We start from the raw sequence: 19,947 nt of genomic DNA on the forward strand, positions 1-19,947 counted from the left end.
AAATTTTTTTAACATTTGTTTTTAAAACTATGAGTTTAAAACTTTTGTTTTACAACTTTTAAAAAAACTTTGAGTTCCAAATTCTTTCCCTTCCTTTCCCACTCATAGAAAAGGCAAGCAATCGAATATAGGCAAAACATATCCATAATAGTCACGTTGTGAAAGAAAACATACACAAAAAACTCAAGAAAAATAAAGTTAAAAAGTATACTTCAATCTGTATTCAGACATTATCAGTTCTTTCTCTGGGGATGGATAGCATTTTTCATCATCAGTCCTTCAGAGTTGTCCTGGATTGCTGTATTCTGAGAATAGCTAAGTCATTCACAGCTGATTATCTTACAATATTGCTATTACTTTGTACACCATGCATTTTACTTTGCATCAACTCATGCAAGTCTTTCCAGATTTTTCAGAGAGCATCCTGGTTATCATTTCTTATAGTACAAAAGTATTCCATTGTAATCACCTACTACAACTTGTTCAGGCATTCCCCAACTGATGGGCTTTTTCTTGACTTTTAATTCTTTAGTCCCAGAAGAGAGGTGCCATGAATATTGTGTGCATATAGGTGATTTTCCCTGTTTTTAAAATCTTTTTTGATCTACAGACCTAGTAGTGGTATTGCTAGGTCAAAGGGTATGCATGGTTTTATAGCCCTTTGGGCATATTTCCAAATTGCTCTATGAAATATTTGAATCAGGTCACAACTCCACCAACAATACATTAATGTCCCTCCAACATTTGTCATTTACCTTTTCTGTCCTGATAGTCAATCTAATAGATATGAGGTAGTACCTCAGAATTGTTTTAATTTGTATTTCTCCAGTCAGTAGTGGCTTAAAGTATGTTTTCATATGACTATAGACACTTTGGGATCTTTCAAAGACTGAAGTCAAATGACTTTGGTTCAAAACTTACCTCTGCTATTTATTATTTGTGTGACCCTGGGTAAATCACTTAACATCACTGAGTCTCAATTTCTTCATTATTAAATAAAGGGGTTGAACTCTACATGGTCTCTCTTTAAAACCTACATACATGACCAAAGGAACTGTGTTCCCTATAGAGCTGAGGAAGGAAAGTGGTAGCCTGCTTTGGGGAATTCAGATACCATCATTCTTTCAGACTATGGTTATCTTTTTCTTTCTTCTTCCCCTCCTGGACCACTAGTTCAGGAAAAGCACCAGCCATTCTTTAATTCACTCCCAACTCTGTCTCCTCCATAGACTTGCCTGCTACCTTCCCTCCTTCTGTCCTTCCCTACAGTTTTCCTTTTCTTTCTCCCCTCCTCCCTCAAAGATGTGTAACTATTAAACATGATCATATCAACTGTTCTAGTGTTCTTGTGTTGGATGTGCCGATTTATTCCCCTGTGACCTCAGTCTATTCATCATCCTTAAAAATTTCTGGACCAAAGCATTCCTCTCTGTTCACTACTCTTTGTGTGTTGCCTCCTTCATTAGATTATAAGAACCTTAAAGGTCTTCACATTCCATTTTTGTATTTCCAGCACATTGCATTGTGCTTGGCACATAGTAAGTGCTAAATAAATGACTTTTTACTCATTGATTCATATATGTCCATATTTCATTGAGCAACCTTTCATAAGAAGTTTAACTTCTTCTCTATAGGAAGAACTTAAAACTGATTGTATTTCAATACCAGAAAGAAGTTGACCTTTAAAGATAAGACATTCTTTCCTCCCTTCCTCTTCTCCATCCTATACATTTTTATATCTATAACAGCATTCTATGGTTTCTTTAATTGAAAGGCTCTTAACTGAGCAACAAAATAAAAAAATAAGTCCTGTTTCTCTCATCTCTCCTTCAAGTCAAGTGCTCCCTCTGGTGGTCTCCCAAGAGGCTCTTGGATTTGTTGCATACAGGTGTATCGATGGTTCTCCTCTACAACAGTTTCATCCTGTGTTTTTTTTCCCCACCAGAACTGTGTAGGGAGATCCTGGTGAGGCATTCCCTCTATAACTGCAGATAGGTATTTTCCATGCAACTAATAGTATTAAAAATTTGAGATTTGAACTACTCAGTATCATACAGATAGTTTGTTGTATATTTTTAAAATTAAATTTTATCTTTTCAATTTACAAAAATACATTTTTCTCCATTCTACCTTCCTCCTCCTCATTAAAAGACAACTCCAACAGAATAAAATCCTTCTAGCAAATACAATAGTGAAAGAATTTCCTCCACTGATCATTCTAAAAAGATATATATGTGTGTATACACACATATGTGTATGTGTGTATACACATACATACATGCATAAACATATATAAATACATATACCCATACATACATTTATATACTTTGATCTCTGCCTTGAATTCATCACCTCTCCACAGCCAATATTTATTAGCAGTACAACTTGAAATCAGTTCTATTTGATGCTGAAGCCAAATCTGATTCTCTCTTGAGCTTAGTCATAGCCCGAATCTTACTAAATCTGTCCAATGTTAATAATGCTCTGCAGTAGAGGACACTATGGGCAGGAGTCACTATGGTATGAGCTAAATTCGACCTAGAATGGGATTATTATAGGCACTGTGCTAATCATTTTAAAATATTATTAAATCTGACTCTCACAACAATCTATGAAGTAGGTGATATTATTACCCCCATTATACAGAGGAAGAATCTGAGGCAGAGAGATGTTAAGTGACTTTCCCAAAGTCACACAGTTTCTAAGTGTCTGAGGCCAGATTTCAACTCAGGTGTTCCTGATTCCAGGTTTGGTATTCTATCTATTGTACTACCTAGCTAGAGAGGAAAAGGAAGGAAGGAAGCAAGGAAGGCTGAGAAAATGCACAGTAAAAGCCTGTTTCCATGCTATCCAAATAGCCTATTTTCTGGGAAAGAAAGAAGGCACAGGGAATGAAAGGTCACTGATCAATAGATAGTCAGCAAACATTTCTACAAGTTCTTGATCAGGATGCCTTGGGTAAGAGACAGGTGTCCTTTGCTTCTATAGGAATGTAAGTTTCTCTTCCTCCATCAGTCATAATTTTCCAAAATAGGCAGCCATCGAGTATCTTTTTAGACTTTTTGGTCCTTTGTGCCATGAGGAGTCTTTCTCTATGAAAGATCCTGGATTTCAGGAAAGTTATATAGTTGGAAAAGCTTACCTTTCCCTCTTACATAACCACACTAGCTAGATCATGACTATGAAAGCAAAGGCTAGGATCAAAGTGGGATCCTCTTTTTAGGATGTTTAGTATGACGTGAACCAACCATTATCTCCTCTCATACCCTTTTAACTTCCAGCCTTGGACCTTTGAATTTATCACAGAAACGAAAATGATCAAACTTATCACTTAAAATTTATTTTTATTATAAACTTAACAAATAGAATGGGCATTTCCATATACGTATTGAACTGGAAAAGAAGATTTTTTTATGTAGAATTTGCTTTAAATATACATAAACAAGCATATACATGTATGCATGTCTATATACGTGTATGTCACACATATATAGACATGCATATGTTCACACATTCAGCATGTGACTTTTAAAGTTTTCCTTCTTATCTATAATTCTTTCTGGGCCTTCATTCTGTTCTCTTCTCTTCTATGCACTTAAAAATCTTCAGTGGCACTCTTTTTTTCTTTTTTAACTATCCCATCCTTAATCCCCATCTCTCTCATACTTCCTCAATTGAAAAAAAAATGCTTAGATTTGACTTTATTTGTGCTGATAATGTTTAATATAAAATTTTGGAATAATCTCTTTGTTCTCTCTGAAGCAAACTCAGAGAATGCCGCTTCCTATGTCAACAAAAGCCTGCCAGGGCTGACTTAACATTCCTCAAGAGATCTTTAACCTAAGACACTATCTTGAATAATGGGACATTTTCCATATTTTAATATTTGTAGACATATACTATGTTATGGCATGTTAATGGTAAAGAAAACACAGACATCTTGGGTCGTAATTTCTATGTGAAACTTTGTCAAACTCTGTTATCTTATTGTATTTACAGCCTATGCAATTAAGAAATTCCTTTCTAATGGTCTAGTTAGTCACTTATGGAGATCATAAATCTAAGGGACACAGAACACTTCTTTGTCCTAAAACATACTTAAGGCTGCCCAGTTCTTTGTGTCGGTAGCCAGAACATTTCTGGCTCCATAATGCATTATGTTACCGTTGTCTTTAATAGGGAATTGATTAATTAATTAATTAAATCATAAAATGTATGCATTTAGCCTGTTGCCTTTTCTTTAACCAAGTTTTCAGGTCAACAGTGTGAAAGTATTTTGTAATTGTGTTCATATAGTTCCTGGGCTGGTTTTGATGGGTAGACTCCCAAGTATTTTATGTTGTTTACAGTTATTTTAAATGTATTTTCTCTTTCTGTCTCTTGCTGCTGGACTTTGTTGGTAACATATAGAAATGCTGATGATTTATGTGGGTTTATTTTCTATCCTGCAACTTTGCTTAATTTAGTTATTTCAAGTCTTGTTCTGATTGATTCTCTAAGTATACCATTATATCATCTGCAAAGAGTGATAGTTTTGTTTCCTCATTGCCGATTCTAATTCTTTCCATTTTTTTTCTTCTCTTATTTCTATAGCTAACCTTTCTAGTACTATACTGGATAATAGTATAATATATATAGTATAGTATAATAGTATAATAGTGGTGATAATGGGCATCCTTGCTTCCATACTGATTATATTGGGAAGGCTTCAAGCTGATCCCCATTACAGATATTGCTTGCTGATGGTTTTAGATTAATGCTACATATAATTTTAATGTAAGTCTAGTGTTTTTTTATAAGAATGGGCTTTCTATTTTGTCAAAGGCTTTTTCTGTGTCTTTTGAGATGATCATATGATTTTTGTTGGTGTAAGGAAAACTGAAGAGATTTTCCCCAGCCCTTTGCATGACTGCCACATGACCTGACATAAGGAATGTAACTCTAAGTCAATATGCATAACCAGGAGTGCCAAAGGAAATAGAACATAAATATTGGAAGAACTAAGAACCATGTAGCCTGGGTGAAACAACCTCTTATCTTAAGAGTCATAAAATTCCTTAACAGATGATGTGTATGTGCTCAAGGATCTGGCCAATCCTTGAGCACATACATCAAAATGGACATCTGGAACTTTGGTTGAGTTCCTTATTTGTTCTATGGTCATTTTTTTCCCTAGACTTACATGTATGAAGGGACTGAGTGCAGAGGGATCTTTGGAGGTCTTTTGCTTCAGAAGGGGGAACATCCACTTCTATTGATTTTCTCAGACAGGGTTCTGCAGACTGCCCCTTTAAGCCTCCCCAGTCATGTCAGGTGATGGAGCTCACCTGGTTGGTGATGCATTTCTTCTTTTTTTCTACTCTGTATTAACTATTACCTATTAAATTATATCTGTGCACTTGTTAACTTTCACTATTTGTAACTCACTGTTGAATAAACTTAATTGCCTAAGCTTGTTCGAGTGCGTGCCATTGTAGCTTAAAGATTTGAACAAAAAGGGAAGGAACTGGGCTGTTTGTAATCCCTTTCAATTACAGTTGGTTTTATTATTGATGTGGTCAGTTATGCTGATAGTTTTCCAAATATTGAACTGACCCTGAATTCCTGCTGTAAATCCCACCTGGTCTAATATATAATCCTTGTGATATATTGCTATAATCTCCTTGCTAATATTTTATTTAAAAATTTTTGCATGAACATACATTGACAAAACTGTTCTATAATTTTCTTTCTCTGTTTTGCCTCTTCCTGTTTTAAGTAATAGCACCATATTTGTGTCATAAAAGAAACCTGGTAGGACTCCTTTTCTGCCTATTTTTCTAACTGGTTTATATAGTACTAGATTAATTTTTCTTTAAATGATTGGTAGAATTCCGTTGTGAATCCATCTGGCCTTGGGGATTTTTTCTTGTGAAATTCATTGATGGCTTGTTCAATTTCTTTCTCTAAGGCTTGGTCAGTTAAGTACTCTATTTCTTCTACTTATCTGGGTGATTTACATTTTTTTTTTTGTAGATATTCATTCATTTCATTTGGATTGTCAAATTTCTTGGCATATAATTGGGCAAAATAGCTCCTAATAATTCTTTTAATTTCCTCTTCCTTGGTAGTGAATTCACCCTTTTCATTTTTGATACTAGGAATTTAGTGTTCTTCTTTCCTTTTTAAAATCAAATTAACCAGTCGTTCATCTATTTGCCCTCCTCCATAAAACCAGCTTCTAGTTTTATTTATTAGTTCAATGGTTTTCTTATTTTGAGATTTCTTAGTCTCTCATTTGATTTTCAAGATTTCAAATTTGGTTTTTAATTGGGGATTTTTAATTCATTTTTTTCTAAAATTTTGAACTGTATGCCAAATTTATAGATTTTTTATTTTATTGATGTAAGCATCTAGAGATACAAATTTTCCCCGAAGTACTACTTTGGATGCATCTCATAAATTTTGATATTTGTCTCATTGTTATTATTTTCTTTAATGAAATTATCATTTCTTTCTATGATTTGTTATTTGATCCACATTTTTTACAATTGAATCATTTAGTTTCCAATTAATTCCAATATTTCTTTCCATTACCCGTTACTGAATGTAATTTTATTGCATTATCATCTGAAAAGGATGCATTTGCTACTTCTACTTTTTCTTTTCTTTTAGGTGGCAGCCAAGGGCAACATCATTTTCGGTTTTTTTATTTATTTTAATTTTTTTTTTTAATTTTCAGTGTTCTACAAACACTACCATATAACTTAGATTTTTTTAACCTGGATTTTAACCTAGATTGCTCCTTACATACATACATACACACACACACACATTACATACATACACACACACACACACACACACACACACACACACACACACACACACACACACACACACACACACACACACACACACACACACACACACACACACACACACACACACACACACACCACTACTAGCAGCATAGTGAAACCTGTCCATTTATGGGAGCCAAACAAAGGTGTGAATTCGGGAGGTGGGTAGGAGAGCATCAGGAGGTACTACCACCATCAAGAGTTAACAGGAGTCAACTAGAGTTAACAGCAGGATTCCAGCCAGGGGAGTTCACACCTTCTCCAGGAGGGCTTTAAGGGGTGGGGCTCCTTCCCATAAAAGGAGAGTATCCTTCCCCTCAGAAGCATTTTCTTGAGTGGAGCTGAAGTCTCATCTCAGTTGCTCCAGAAAAGAAGCAATCTGAGAGAGAAGAATGGCGATGCCTAAGGAAATGCTGCAGCAAGTGCAGAGGGAAATCACCTGTAGCATCTGCAGGGGCTACTTCTCTGAGCCAGTCACCATCAGGTGTGGGCACAGCTTTTGCAGAGCATGTGTCTCCAGCTAGAGAGTTGAAGCTACATCTTTCTCCTGTCCTATATGCAGGCAAGAGTCTCAGGTCAGTGAATTCCCAATAGTCAATGAGCACCTAGCCCCTCTGACTGAGCTGGACAAACAGCTCTGCTCTCCACTTTTGCAGAACACTCAAGGACAAAGCCAGTGTGCCAGGCACAAGGAAGACTTCAAACTCTTTTGTGAAGATGACCAGACATTACTCTGTGTGAGATGTTCCCAAACCCCAGAACATGTGACTCATAGGCTCTGTCCCGTAGAAGAGGCTGCTCATGATTTCAGGGAGCAGCTCCATCACATTTGGAGTCACTTGGCAGAGTGTTTTGAAGAAGCTAAAACACTTGCTGAGGACAAACCTGTTGTTGACTGGTACTCCATGATCACAGGGGAATTTAACAAACTGCACTACTTCCTGTTGCAGGAAGAAACCCAATGTTTTGAAAGAATGAGACAAGAGCAAGAGGCAAGCCAGGACAGAATAAGCCAGCATGTGCAAACCCTTTGGGACCTCATGCTAGAGCTGCAGGGTGCACGTTACCAACCCAATTTGGATCTGCTACAGGATGCTGAGACACTGCTGGGAAGGACTGAGTCAGTGTTGTCCCAAAAGCCCAAGGTTGTCATCCCAGAGGTAAGAGAATATCCCATCCCTGGCATGATAGAGATGCTCAGACAATTCAGGGTGAACATCACAATGGATCCTGTACCAGCAAGTCCCTGTGTAACTGTTTCTAAGGATCTGAAGAGTGTGAAAGCTGGAGAAGCTTGGCAGGGAGAGACCAAGCATACTGAAGACTCTGCTTACTATGCAGTCTTTGCTCTAAGCAGGCCTTCAGCTCAGGCAGACAGTACTGGGAGGTGGATGTGAGTCAACTACCTCAGTGGATGGTGGGGATCTATGCCCCTTATCTGAGGAGAAAAAGGAGGAGGAATAATGTGGACTCCTGTGACTCAATGTTCCTGCTTCAATGTATCAAGAAAGAAGAGGATTACTGCTTTCAAATCTATCCAGGACCATTGAAATATCAAGTGAAAGGCCCAGTGCCTAGGGTTGGGGTATACCTGGAATATTCCTCTGGCACTCTGGTGTTTTATAATGTTCTCCAGTGCTCCCTTATTTATCAATTCCAGTCTATTGACTTCACGGCCCCTGTTAGACCCGTCTTTTCTCCTGGCCCTCCCCTTCCAGGAGCAAAGGCTGGTCCCATGACTCTCTGTCCAGTGAACTCTCATCTTTGTGTTTGCTGTTACTCATCTGAACGTTCTTCTGGAAAGAACTGTGACCCCACCACCAAGCTCCCTGATTGGGATTTCCAGCCTTCCCCTGCAAGAGGATGATCATCACCTACCTCATGATGAAGGACAGGCTCCCTGCTCAGCAACTGGAGACTTGTCTTCCACACTGCAAGCTAAAGGGGATCATTCTCAAATGTTTTGTGTCCTCTTATCTTCCCCGAATCCTGTCAGTTTATGAATTTTCACAATAAATCTTGTTTCCACAGTTAAAAAAAAAAACCTCACATAATGTCTGTTGTTCCATACTCACTTATGTTTCATTTTCTTCATAGAATGCCCTTTGGGGTCCATAGATTTCAACCTTTTCCACTCTTATGTCCCTTGAATTACAGTATACCTTCCTTTTCCCCCCATTTAATATAAAATGAAATAAATTCTGGTATTCACTGTGAAGAAAAGTCTCTTGGAAAGGCTTTCCAGACAGAGGAAAATGTCAAGGAATGTTCTTGAAGGGGGAAAAGTGTTTTGTTTTGTTTTCATTGCTTTATTGTGTCTGTTAGAAAAACCAGATTCCTCTGACTTATCCTGTGCCTTAGAGCTGACCTGGCTCACCAGTTATTCAAACTCTATACTTGGAGAAATTCTCCTTTGCTTTCAGTGATTATAAATCTAGATCTGGCAGATTACAGGAGAGAGAGACTTAGCAAGATAGCTCAGAGTTTAAGTGCTGATGGTGTCAGCTTTTGTAGGTAGTCAGCACATGAATGACACCAATAACATTTTACTGGTGAATAAATTGAGGTTCCTAGAGCCTCCACTGAACTCACAAACTGTGCCAGGATAGAAGCCTAGGCTCCCACTCTCTCTGGGCTGTCCTTCTAAGTGGACCACACAAAATGGGACTTCTTCGTGCTGCATTATGTTCCTCTCCCATCAAATGTCAAATGTTTGAGCCCTTTTTCTGCTCCAAACTTCATTGTACTCTTAGTCTGAGTTAGCCTGGGAGTTGAGACCCCTTTCTAACTTTTCTACAGATACCTAGACATAATTCAAATTTTGTCCCAAAGGACATCTTAATTGGGTACAAAATGAGCCAAATTGGGATGTTCCTGGGTAAGGCTTGGTTGGGGTCATGACTCAGTGTATGGTTTGCAAAAAGTTCCTAAGAGTGAGTCCTGCCCATGTGAATAAGCTTAGAGCCTTTTTTCCCTGGGCCATAGGACATACAAGCAACTATACTTAAACATGTAACAAATATTCTTACCATTTCATCTAAAAAATACCAAAAATGGGTAAAAATGAAAGAGGGTATCATCATTTAAACTCAGGGCAATGGTATCAAGGAGAAAACAAATTAGATAACTCATGAAATTCGAGTTAAAACAACTCAGAAACCTCCTTCAGGAGGACTAGCTTGGCAAAAGGAAAGGTCATATTTTATTTAAAAAAAAAAACGGAAAAAATTATTTCCTATTAGGCACAAATGAAGCATTGGTAATAAAAAAAAAAACATTGACACAAAAGCCTTTATTCACCCTGTATATTTTGTTGGAACTAAATAAAAATCAGAATGATAATGTATAGCATATGAATGGATTTGCAGACTCTTTGCAATAATTCTTAAACCCCTCCCCCTAGCCAGGAGTCTTCCTTCTACAAGTTGGATATCTCCAATCTGGTAGAGACAAAATAGATTGTAAACTTTCTCCTAAAGGAATTTCCATTCTTTGATGACATAGATTTCCTCACTTTTTTTTTTTGTCTTTGTATACCCAACACAGCTCCTGGAGGGCAAGGAACATGTTTTACCTTGCTGTCTATCCCCAGCACTTAGCAATGTTCCTGGCACATATCAGGCACTTAATAAACGTTTATTGACCTGAGCACAATGTCTTCCTGATTTATACCTGGCCACTGGACCCAAATGACTCATGAGGAGAAAGTGAGGTTGGTGACTTTTCATAGCCCTACTTCACTTAAATCCAATTTACTTGCAAGTCATGACATCACTATGCAATGTCATGGGGATCCAACTGGCCAGTTCCAGTTGGGCAATGCAGCTCCTCCCCTCCTTTTTTTTCCCTTCTTATCTTCCTTCTTTTTTCCCTCCCTCCATCCCTTCTTTCCTTTCTTCCTTCCTTCTTCCCCTCCCCCTTTCTCTCTCTCCCTCTTCGTCCTCATTCTCTCCCTCTGTCCTTTTCCTCTCTTTTCTTCCTCGGTCCATAGAGGGAATCATACCCTTACCTACCAATGCTCTGTCCAAAGGAATGTAACTTTTGATCCTGCAGCATATCATGGGTTTTGCAGGGCAGATTTCTTTCTTTTATTTTTTTGATTGTTAATGTATTTTGTTTTTAAATAATATTTTATTTTTTTGCCAATTATGTGCAAAGATGATTTTCAACATTCATTTTGTAAAATTTTGAGTTCCAAATTTTTCTGTTTTCCTCCCTTCTCTCCCCACCTTCCCAAAACAGAAAGCAATCTGATGTAGGTTATATATATGTACAATCAATGTTAAAATATTTCCACATCAGTCATGTTGTGAAAGAAGAATCAGAACAAAAGGGAAAAAACCAGGAGAAAGAAAAAACAAAAAATGAAAATAACATGCTTTGATCTGCATTCACACTCCACAGGTCTTTCTCTGGACGTCACCGGAAATTTGCATCATGTTTCTTTTGTAACTGTTTTGGATCATTGTATTGCTGAGAAAAGCTTAGTCTATCATAATTAATCGTTGCACAATGTTACTGTGTACAATGTTCTCCTGGTTCAGCTCACTTCACTCAGCATCAGTTCATGTAAGTCTTTCTTAGGTTTTTTCTGAAATCTGACCAATTGTCATTTCTTATAGAACAATAGTATTCTATTACATTCATATCATACCTTGTTCAGCCAATTAATTAGTATCCCCCCAATTTCCAATTCTTTGCCACCACAAAAAGAGCTGCTATAAATATTTTTGTACATGCGGGTCCTTTTCCCTTTTTTATGATGTCTTTGGGAAACAGACTTAGTAGTGGTGTTGTTGGATCAAAGGGTATGTACAGTTTTATAGCCCTTTGGGTATAGTTCCAAATTATTCTCCAGAATGGTTGGATCACTTCTCAACTCCAACAATGCATTAGTGTTCCAGTTATCCCACACGTAGATTTCTTTCTTAAAAACCATATTTTAAACCCCAATCACTCTGGCTGTCACTGATAAATCAGCTATGGGTTCCAGCCAAGCCCCACCTGGCACATGTCAGGCACTTATGTTTATTGACCTGAGCACAATGTCTTCCTGATCTATACCTGGCCACTGGACCAGGTTTTAGGCCCTGATATCTCAGAGTGAATATAAATAGTAACAGTTTCTATTTTGGCCCAAAATCCTGAGGATCTTCCTCTCCTATACTTATTTTTTTTTACTAGGTAAAAGAATTAGCCTCATTCCTTACCAAACCTTAATCAGTGGATGGGAATTACCTCAGTGAAACTGAGATCTGTTAAAGACCTTAGCTTTTAAAGGTCAAGCTCTCCTAGTGCATCAGGAGCCATCTCCAGTTCTGATCTATATCTGTCCATTGGGCCAGATGACTGGAGAGAAGAAAGTGAGGCTAGTGACTTTACATAGCCCTTCCTCACTTAAATCCAATTTACTTTCAAGTCATGGCATCACCTTCCAGACAGTATGGCCTTCTTCAAGAATGAAGGACAAGCAACAAAGACTGACTGATTATCAGTACCTGGTACATAGTAGATGCTTAATAAATATTTGTTGATTGAATATTTTTTGACAAGCTAGCCTGGGTATCTCAGATCTTACAGATTACTGATGGGGAAGGGAAGGGAATATATTTTTATTAAGTACCACCTGAGAGGCATTGTATTAATTGTTTTATAAATTTTAAAAGAGGTAATTGACAAGTAGGTGGCAGGCAATTGATGGTCTCATAATGGGTTAGAGGAAATGTTTGAAGATCTTTGAAAATTTTTACAAATTTTAGCAAGTTAATTCAGCTTTGTTGTTGAATCCACTACTTATTAAGGGTCTACTACAGCAATGCATTGTGCTTGTACAATAATTAATAAGGTAATATCTCTACCCTCAAGGAACATCTAATCTGGTGGGAGAAAAACAAATACTCTCATACCAGGTGGTATGTGATTGATTCCAATGAGTGTAATTCCATAGTCTGAGAAGCCTCAGGGATGAGAGATGGTTTCTAGCTGGCAGAGATCAGGACAGGTTTTCAGATAAGATGTTCCTGAGCAGGACTGAGGAGGAACACCTGAATTGGACTTTAGGAGAAGGGAGGAATTCCAACAGGAAAAAGTGAAACAAGAGACATTCTAAGCAAGGAGAAGAATTAGAGGAAATGTACAGAGATGAGGGAGCTGAATGAGATACTGCTCCACGTTTGATTCTTTTGTAAATAACTTCACCAGCAGGGTGGAATGTAAAAAGCCCAGGATTCTGATAGGGGAATTCTGATTCCTTTACTTGCTACCTATGGGATCTTGGACAAAGGACCTAACTTCTAAGCCTCAGTTTCTACACCTGTAGAATGATGGGAATGAACAAAATGTTCTTTACATTCCAGGATGCTACTCTTGATCTGGCTCCTTCCTTTCTGGCTGTATTTCAGCAGGAGAAGACAGATCATGTTGTTAAAAGGCAAACCTTAGATCCTATCAAGTGGAGGTGATATAACCTGTGACTTTGCTGCTTTATCTTAGAATTTGTTCTTTTCTCTTAGGAAAAGTAGAATGAAGATTATGATCTGGTGAGTTTCAAGAGGTCAGGAGAGCAAGATACCCACAGACTATAGACTACAGTTTATACCAGGTTTTCAACACTCATGACACCAATCCAGCACTTAGGTCCCAAGAAGAAATCCATGAGAAACCTTCAATCTTGAAGTCCCAGTCCATTGGAGGCTAAGAATTAGACTCAGCAAGGTGCTATGCCAGTTGAGGTCATGAGTTCTGTGTGACCAGTGCTAGGCAGAAACCATGCATGTCTGAGCCCTCTTTACTCTGAGACTGAAGTGGTATAGGGGAAATTGCACCCCCAGGTACTGGGGTAGAAATGTGCACATCTATTCTTGTTATATCTTTGGAATAAATCCTCTTTGGTAAAGATAGATACATAGATTCATATATAGCTACGTAGATTCATATATAGATACATAGATAGATGAAATCCTATGATTCTGTGACCCCATACTTCAAGTATAGGTGTAAGTATTCTCACCATTGACAAAATTACAATCCCTCTATCCATTAGCAGATGGATTAGTGAATTTCGATGGCTGAAGAAATTTGTGGCCAGCCTTATAGTGGTGAGGCTATGTGAAGTAATGAAGTTGGTCCTCACAACACAGGAATATATATAGGCAGTCACTGGACATATGCTCAAAGCCTAACTCAGGATGCAGTAGAATGCAGAGCTTTCACTCCACTAATGCCAGACCTTCCAGAATGCAAGGTCTCCTCCACATCAAGATGAATCGCCAGAAAAGGGTTTTAGTAGAGAAAACTATAAATAAGTATCTAAAATCTAACAGCCACATATTTTCCTCACTTTTCTTTCCCCTTCTTGGTTCTCAGTCTGGAGAGAGCCTGGTATTAAGAGAAGGGCAATTGAACAAGAAGTGTTTTGTTGAAGAGGAAAGAAGTGAAAATAAACTAGGAGCCAGAAAGCCAATGTTCTTCTTCTAGCTTTGCTGCTTCCTTAGCTATGTCTTCTTAGGCAAGTCATAGGTCCTAGTTTTCCCATCTGTCAAATAAAGGTTTTGTATGGTATGAATTGAAATTTTACTCCAGCTCTAAGATTTACTTTTGCTCCAGCTCTAAGATTTCTCTTCTGTTCATGTGGCACAATTCATACCCTGTGCAGAAGGATCATTAGTTGTCATAGCTCATGGCATCTCTGGCCAGTGGGGATGGTCCTTTGTTATAACCACCCTCCTTTACCAAGTCAAAGCCCTTGCTTTGTGATGGCTCTTGCTGCCCTCTACTGGCCAGGATGAGGGTCCAGTTACTAACCTGACTTCCTTGGCTGCCTTCAAGTCTCGGCTAAAATCCCACCTTCTGCAAGAAGGCATTTCTGGTCCCTCTTAATGTTAGAGTCTGCTCTCTCAGATTATTTCCAAACATGTGTGTGTATGTGTGTGCACACACATGTATTATGTGCATGTGTGTATTGCATATCCATATATATGGTATGCTTATGTATACACATATACACACATATAATCTCCAATTATATAGATTTTCTCTCTCCCTATATATACATTATATCTCTCTATATCTATCTGATCTTGTTTATACATGATTGTTTAAATGTCTCCTCCATTAGATTGTGAGCTATCTGGAGACAAGGGACTATTTTAACCCTTCTTTGTAATCACCCTCAGGCATAGAACAGTGCCTAGCACAAGTGCTTTATTTGCTTGTTGACTGGAGGAGAAACAATCCTTAATCTATTATTTGTGAGAATATGAAAACTGTGGATTGGGAATTGTCTTTTACCCTTTCCCCTCCCTCCAGTCCTGTTGGAATGGCATAGGGAAGAGAACTGGATTTGGAGTTAGATGATGCGGATTTGAATCCAAGCTCAACCACTTAAAACTTTTGTGACCTCAGGCAAGTCACTAAATCTCTGTACTGCTGTTTCCTGATTATTGAATAGGATTTGGGAGTTGGACTAGATGATCTGCATGAACCATTTTAATTGTTGTCCCCCATCACTTTGTCTTTGCTTGTGGATTTAATTCACAATAGTGGAGAGCTCATGTAGGGCTCATGAGTGTGCAACTTGATAATATTGGAAGGAGACTGATTCCAGTGCTTTTAATTCAGTTTGTGGCTGGCTCTGTTGCCTCCTACCTGTTGGAATGACTGAACTTGATATTTGGTATTAGGCATTATGTGAGTCTCATAGTCTGCTTCTTTAATTAATCAATCCACCACTAAATATTTATTAAGCACCAACTGTATACCAGGCATTCTATTGAGTGCTGGAGATATGAAGACAGAAATGAAATGATTCCTACTCAAGGTATCATAAAAGATTTCTTGTAAGAACCGAGCTCTGGTAGAAGCTGAGGCTTCTAAGGAATGAGAATGGGGAGGGAGCACATTTCAAATATGAAAACAGACTGACAGGAGGGAGTATTGTGGATGAGGAACAGCTAGAGGCCAAGTTTGACTGGCTTTTCCTTTCTCTGTTGGATGCAAATATTCTGGTGACACAGATGTCCCATTGTGTCTACTTGCTTAGGCTAACATTAAGGCAAAAAAAACCCAGTTCTGATGTATCTTTAAGTCATAATTTGTCTATGACCTATCCAAATTCACAAGAACATAAAAGGGACACATGCCTCAAGCTACTTCCTTGTTGAACTAATAGAGAACATAGACCTTGAGGAGTGTCCTCTATCCCTTCATGTGCTCTGAGATATTGCTGTCAAATTGCATGAGGAAACAGAATCATTGATTTAGAGCTAGAAGGAGTACTTGGCATCATCTAATCCAGTTTTCCTATTTTACAGGTGAGGAAAATGAAGCCCAGCTGGGTTATGTAACTTGCGCCTTGTGCTTGTTCACACAGCTCATTGTTTTTGTTACCTCATTCTCGAAGAGGACCACTGACATTGGGAGGGTGATATCTTGACTTGTAAAAGAATTGGGGGGGCGGAGCCAAGATGGCGGAGTAGAAAGACACACATACACATAGCTCCAAACCCACAACCCATAGAACATCTGTATAAAGTAACTCACGGCGAATTCTGGAACAGTGAGGCCACAGAAAAGTGGAGCAAAGGAGATTTCTGTTCCAGAGGGACCTGCAAACCTCTCGCAAAAGGTCTGTCGTGCTGTGGACGCGGAGCCCAGTCCAGCCCTGCCTTGGCACCGAGAGGAACAGATCTGAGCAGGCTTCAGGGACGGGATCTCCAGCAGCCGCGCAGGTCCCTCCACCCACAGGTGATGGGGGTCAGTGAGAGGGTCTCTTTGGTGGGTCAAGAGGGGAGTGGGGTACCCCCATAACTCAGGCCCCCTCGGGAGGCAGAAGCTGAGGCAGCAGCAGACCAGGGCTTCCCAAGCAGGTAGGAGCCTGGATCCATTGTTGAAGGTCTGTGCATAAACCCCCTGAGGGAACTGAGCCTGAGAGGCGGCCCTGCCCCAACCTGAGCACCTGAACATAATCTCATACTGAATAGCAGCCCTGCCCCCGCCCAAAGCCCTGACACTGGGAAGCAGCATTTGAATCTCAGACCCCAAGCGCTGGCTGGGAGGATCAGGAGGCGAGGTGGGTGTGAGGAGAATATTCAGAGGTCAAGTCACTGGCTGGGAAAATGCCCAGAAAAGGGAAAAGAAATAAGACTATAGAAGGTTACTTTCTTGGTGAACAGGCATTTCCTCCCTTCCTTTCTGATGAGGAAGAACAATGCTTACCATCAGGCAAAGACACAGAAGTCAAGGCTTCTGTGTCCCAGCCCACCCAATGGGCTCAGGCCATGGAAGAGCTCAAAAGGAATTTTGAAAATCAAGTTAGAGAGGTGGAGGAAAAGCTGGGAAGAGAAATGAGAGACATGAAATCAAAGCATGAACAGCAGGTCAGCACCCTGCTAAAGGAGACCCAAAAAAATGTTGAAGAAAATAACACCTTGAAAAATAGGCTAACTCAACTGGCAAAAGAGGTTCAAACAGCCAGTGAGGAGAAGAATGCTTTCAAAAGCAGAATTAGCCAAATGGAAAAGGAGATTCAAAAGCTCACTGAAGAAAATAGTTCTTTCAAAATTAGAATGGAACAGATGGAGGCTAAGGACTTTATGAGAAACCAAGAAATCACAAAACAAAACCAAAAGAATGAAAAAATGGAAGAGAATGTGAAATATCTCATTGGAAAAACAACTGACCTGGAAAATAGATCCAGGAGAGACAATTTAAAAATTATGGGACTACCTGAAAGCCAGGATCAAAAAAAGAGCCTAGACATCACCTTTAATGAAATTATCAAGGAAAACTGCCCTGAGATTCTAGAACCAGAGGGCAAAATAAATATTCAAGGAATCCACAGAACCCCGCCTGAAAGAGATCCAAAAAGAGAAACTCCTAGGAACATTGTGGCCAAATTCCAGAGTTCCCAGGTCAAGGAGAAAATATTGCAAGCAGCTAGAAAGAAACAATTCAAGTATTGTGGAAATACAATCAGGATAACACAAGATCTAGCAGCTTCTACATTAAGGGATCGAAGGGCATGGAATAGGATATTCCAGAAGTCAAAGGAACTAGGACTAAAACCAAGAATCACCTACCCAGCAAAACTGAGTATAATACTTCAAGGGAAAAATTGGTCTTTCAATGAAATAAAGGACTTTCAAGCATTCTTGATGAAAAGACCAGAGCTGAAAAGAAAATTTGACTTTCAAACACAAGAATGAAGAGAAGCATGAAAAGGTGAACAGCAAAGAGAAGTCATAAGGGACTTACTAAAGTTGAACTGTTTACATTCCTACATGGAAAGACAATATTGGTAACTCTTGAAACTTTTCAGTATCTGGGTACTGGGTGGGATTACACACACACACACATGCACACACGCACACACACATAGAGACAGAGTGCACAGAGTGAGTTGAAGAGGATGGGATCATATCTTAAAAAAATGAAATCAAGCAGTGAGAGAGAAATATATTGGGAGGAGAAAGGGAGAAATGGAATGGGCCAAATTATCTCTCATAAAAGAGGCAAGCAAAAGACTTATTAGTGGAGGGATAAAGAGGGGAGGTGAGAGAAAAACATGAAGTTTACTCCCATCACATTCCACTAAAGGAAAGAATAAAATGCACACTCATTTTGGTATGAAAACCTATCTTACAATACAGGAAAGTGGGGGATAAGGGGATAAGCAGGGTGGGGGGGATGATGGAAGGGAGGGCATGGGGAGGAGGGAGCAATTTGAGGTCGACACACATGGGGAGGGATAGGATCAAAAGAGAATAGAAGTAATGGGGGACAGGATAGGATGGAGGGAAATATAGTTAGTCTTATACAACACAACTATTATGGAAGTCATTTGCAAAACTACACAGATTTGGCCTATATTGAATTGCTTGCCTTCCAAAGGGAAGGGGTGGGGAGGGAGGGAGGTAAAGAAATTGGAACTCAAAGTGTTAGGATCAACTGTTGAGTAATGTTCTTGCCACTAAGAAATAAGAAATACAGGTAAAGGGGTATAGAAAGTTATCTGGCCCTACAGGACAAAAGAGAAGACGGAGACAAGGGCAGAGAGAGATGATAGAAGAGAGAGCAGATTGGTCATAGGGGCAATTAGAATGCTTGGTGTTTTGGGGGGGGAGGGGATAAAAGGGGAGAAAATTTGTAACCCAAAATTTTGTTAAAATGAATGTTAAAAGTTAAATAAATAAATTTTAAAAAAAAAGTAAAAGAATTGGATTTGAGTGAGACAGAGCTACACAGAGTCAGCATCACTCTCTCCTCTAGTCATCCAAGTTCAGTGGCAAGACAAAGGTCAAGATAGTGGCAATGGCAGATTTGGATTTGAGTCCATATCTTCTTCACTACAACATTCTATCCTCTATTGTCCATTACCCTCCAGCACCTACCATAATGCTATGAATGTAAAATGTTTAGCAAACTCTTTAAATGAATAAATGAGACAATGATGATGAATTTTTATCAGTATTTTCCCCCCACAATAACCCTTTAAATTAGGTGATCTGAGTATTACTATGCCTATTTTATAGAAGAGGAAATAGAGGCTGACACAGAGTCCAGGGTTATTTCTACAATCTTTCTCTGATGTCTTTGTCCACCCTTAGGTGCCCCATATCACCTGAGTTTCTTCCCTGTCTTTCTGAGGAGTGGATGTGAAACATTCACAAGTGACTGAGAATGTCTATCGTTTCAATTGGGATCAAGCCAAATCCAATGTAACAGATCCCTCTGTGATTCCTTCTCACTCTGGGATTTTGTGCTTTTTTCCATGAATCACTAAGCATTTATTAAGAACTTACAGGATGTTAGACCTTGGAAGGCTCAGTAATAGTATGTCAGTAGTACAATCTCCTAGAAGTAAACTCAGTGGCTTCTAAAGTCTCTTCAGTTCTAAATCCAAGATCTTTTAAAGTCTCTTCCATGTTCCATGAGACTTGCTTTCTCAGACATTTGTGTATTTGTGTTCATTCCTCCAAAAAGAGAAATGCTTGTAAATGAAACATATGCACTTTGTAATTTGTAGTAAAAAAGATTCAACAAGGTGGCCACCTTGCCCTCTATCCACACAAATTTGCTCTATATCTTTTTTTTTCCTGGCTGCAGT

The 19,947-nt window shown here is 38.9% G+C and overlaps 1 protein-coding gene across 1 annotated transcript; it reads left to right on the forward strand.

The window, feature by feature from the left end:
• The first annotated feature begins 6,387 nt into the window (after positions 1 to 6,387).
• Positions 6,388 to 18,494, forward strand: LOC140517091 (putative tripartite motif-containing protein 64B). The gene is given in 4 exon segments (XM_072627993.1): positions 6,388 to 8,191; positions 8,194 to 10,554; positions 11,247 to 11,411; positions 16,154 to 18,494. Coding segments are annotated over 2 exon segments (1,473 nt in total). The 5' UTR covers positions 6,388 to 7,234; the 3' UTR covers positions 8,710 to 10,554; positions 11,247 to 11,411; positions 16,154 to 18,494.
• The last annotated feature ends 1,453 nt before the right edge of the window (positions 18,495 to 19,947 follow it).

This window comes from Notamacropus eugenii, chromosome 1, assembly GCF_028372415.1.
Source record: "Notamacropus eugenii isolate mMacEug1 chromosome 1, mMacEug1.pri_v2, whole genome shotgun sequence".
NCBI classification, from domain to species: domain Eukaryota; kingdom Metazoa; phylum Chordata; class Mammalia; order Diprotodontia; family Macropodidae; genus Notamacropus; species Notamacropus eugenii.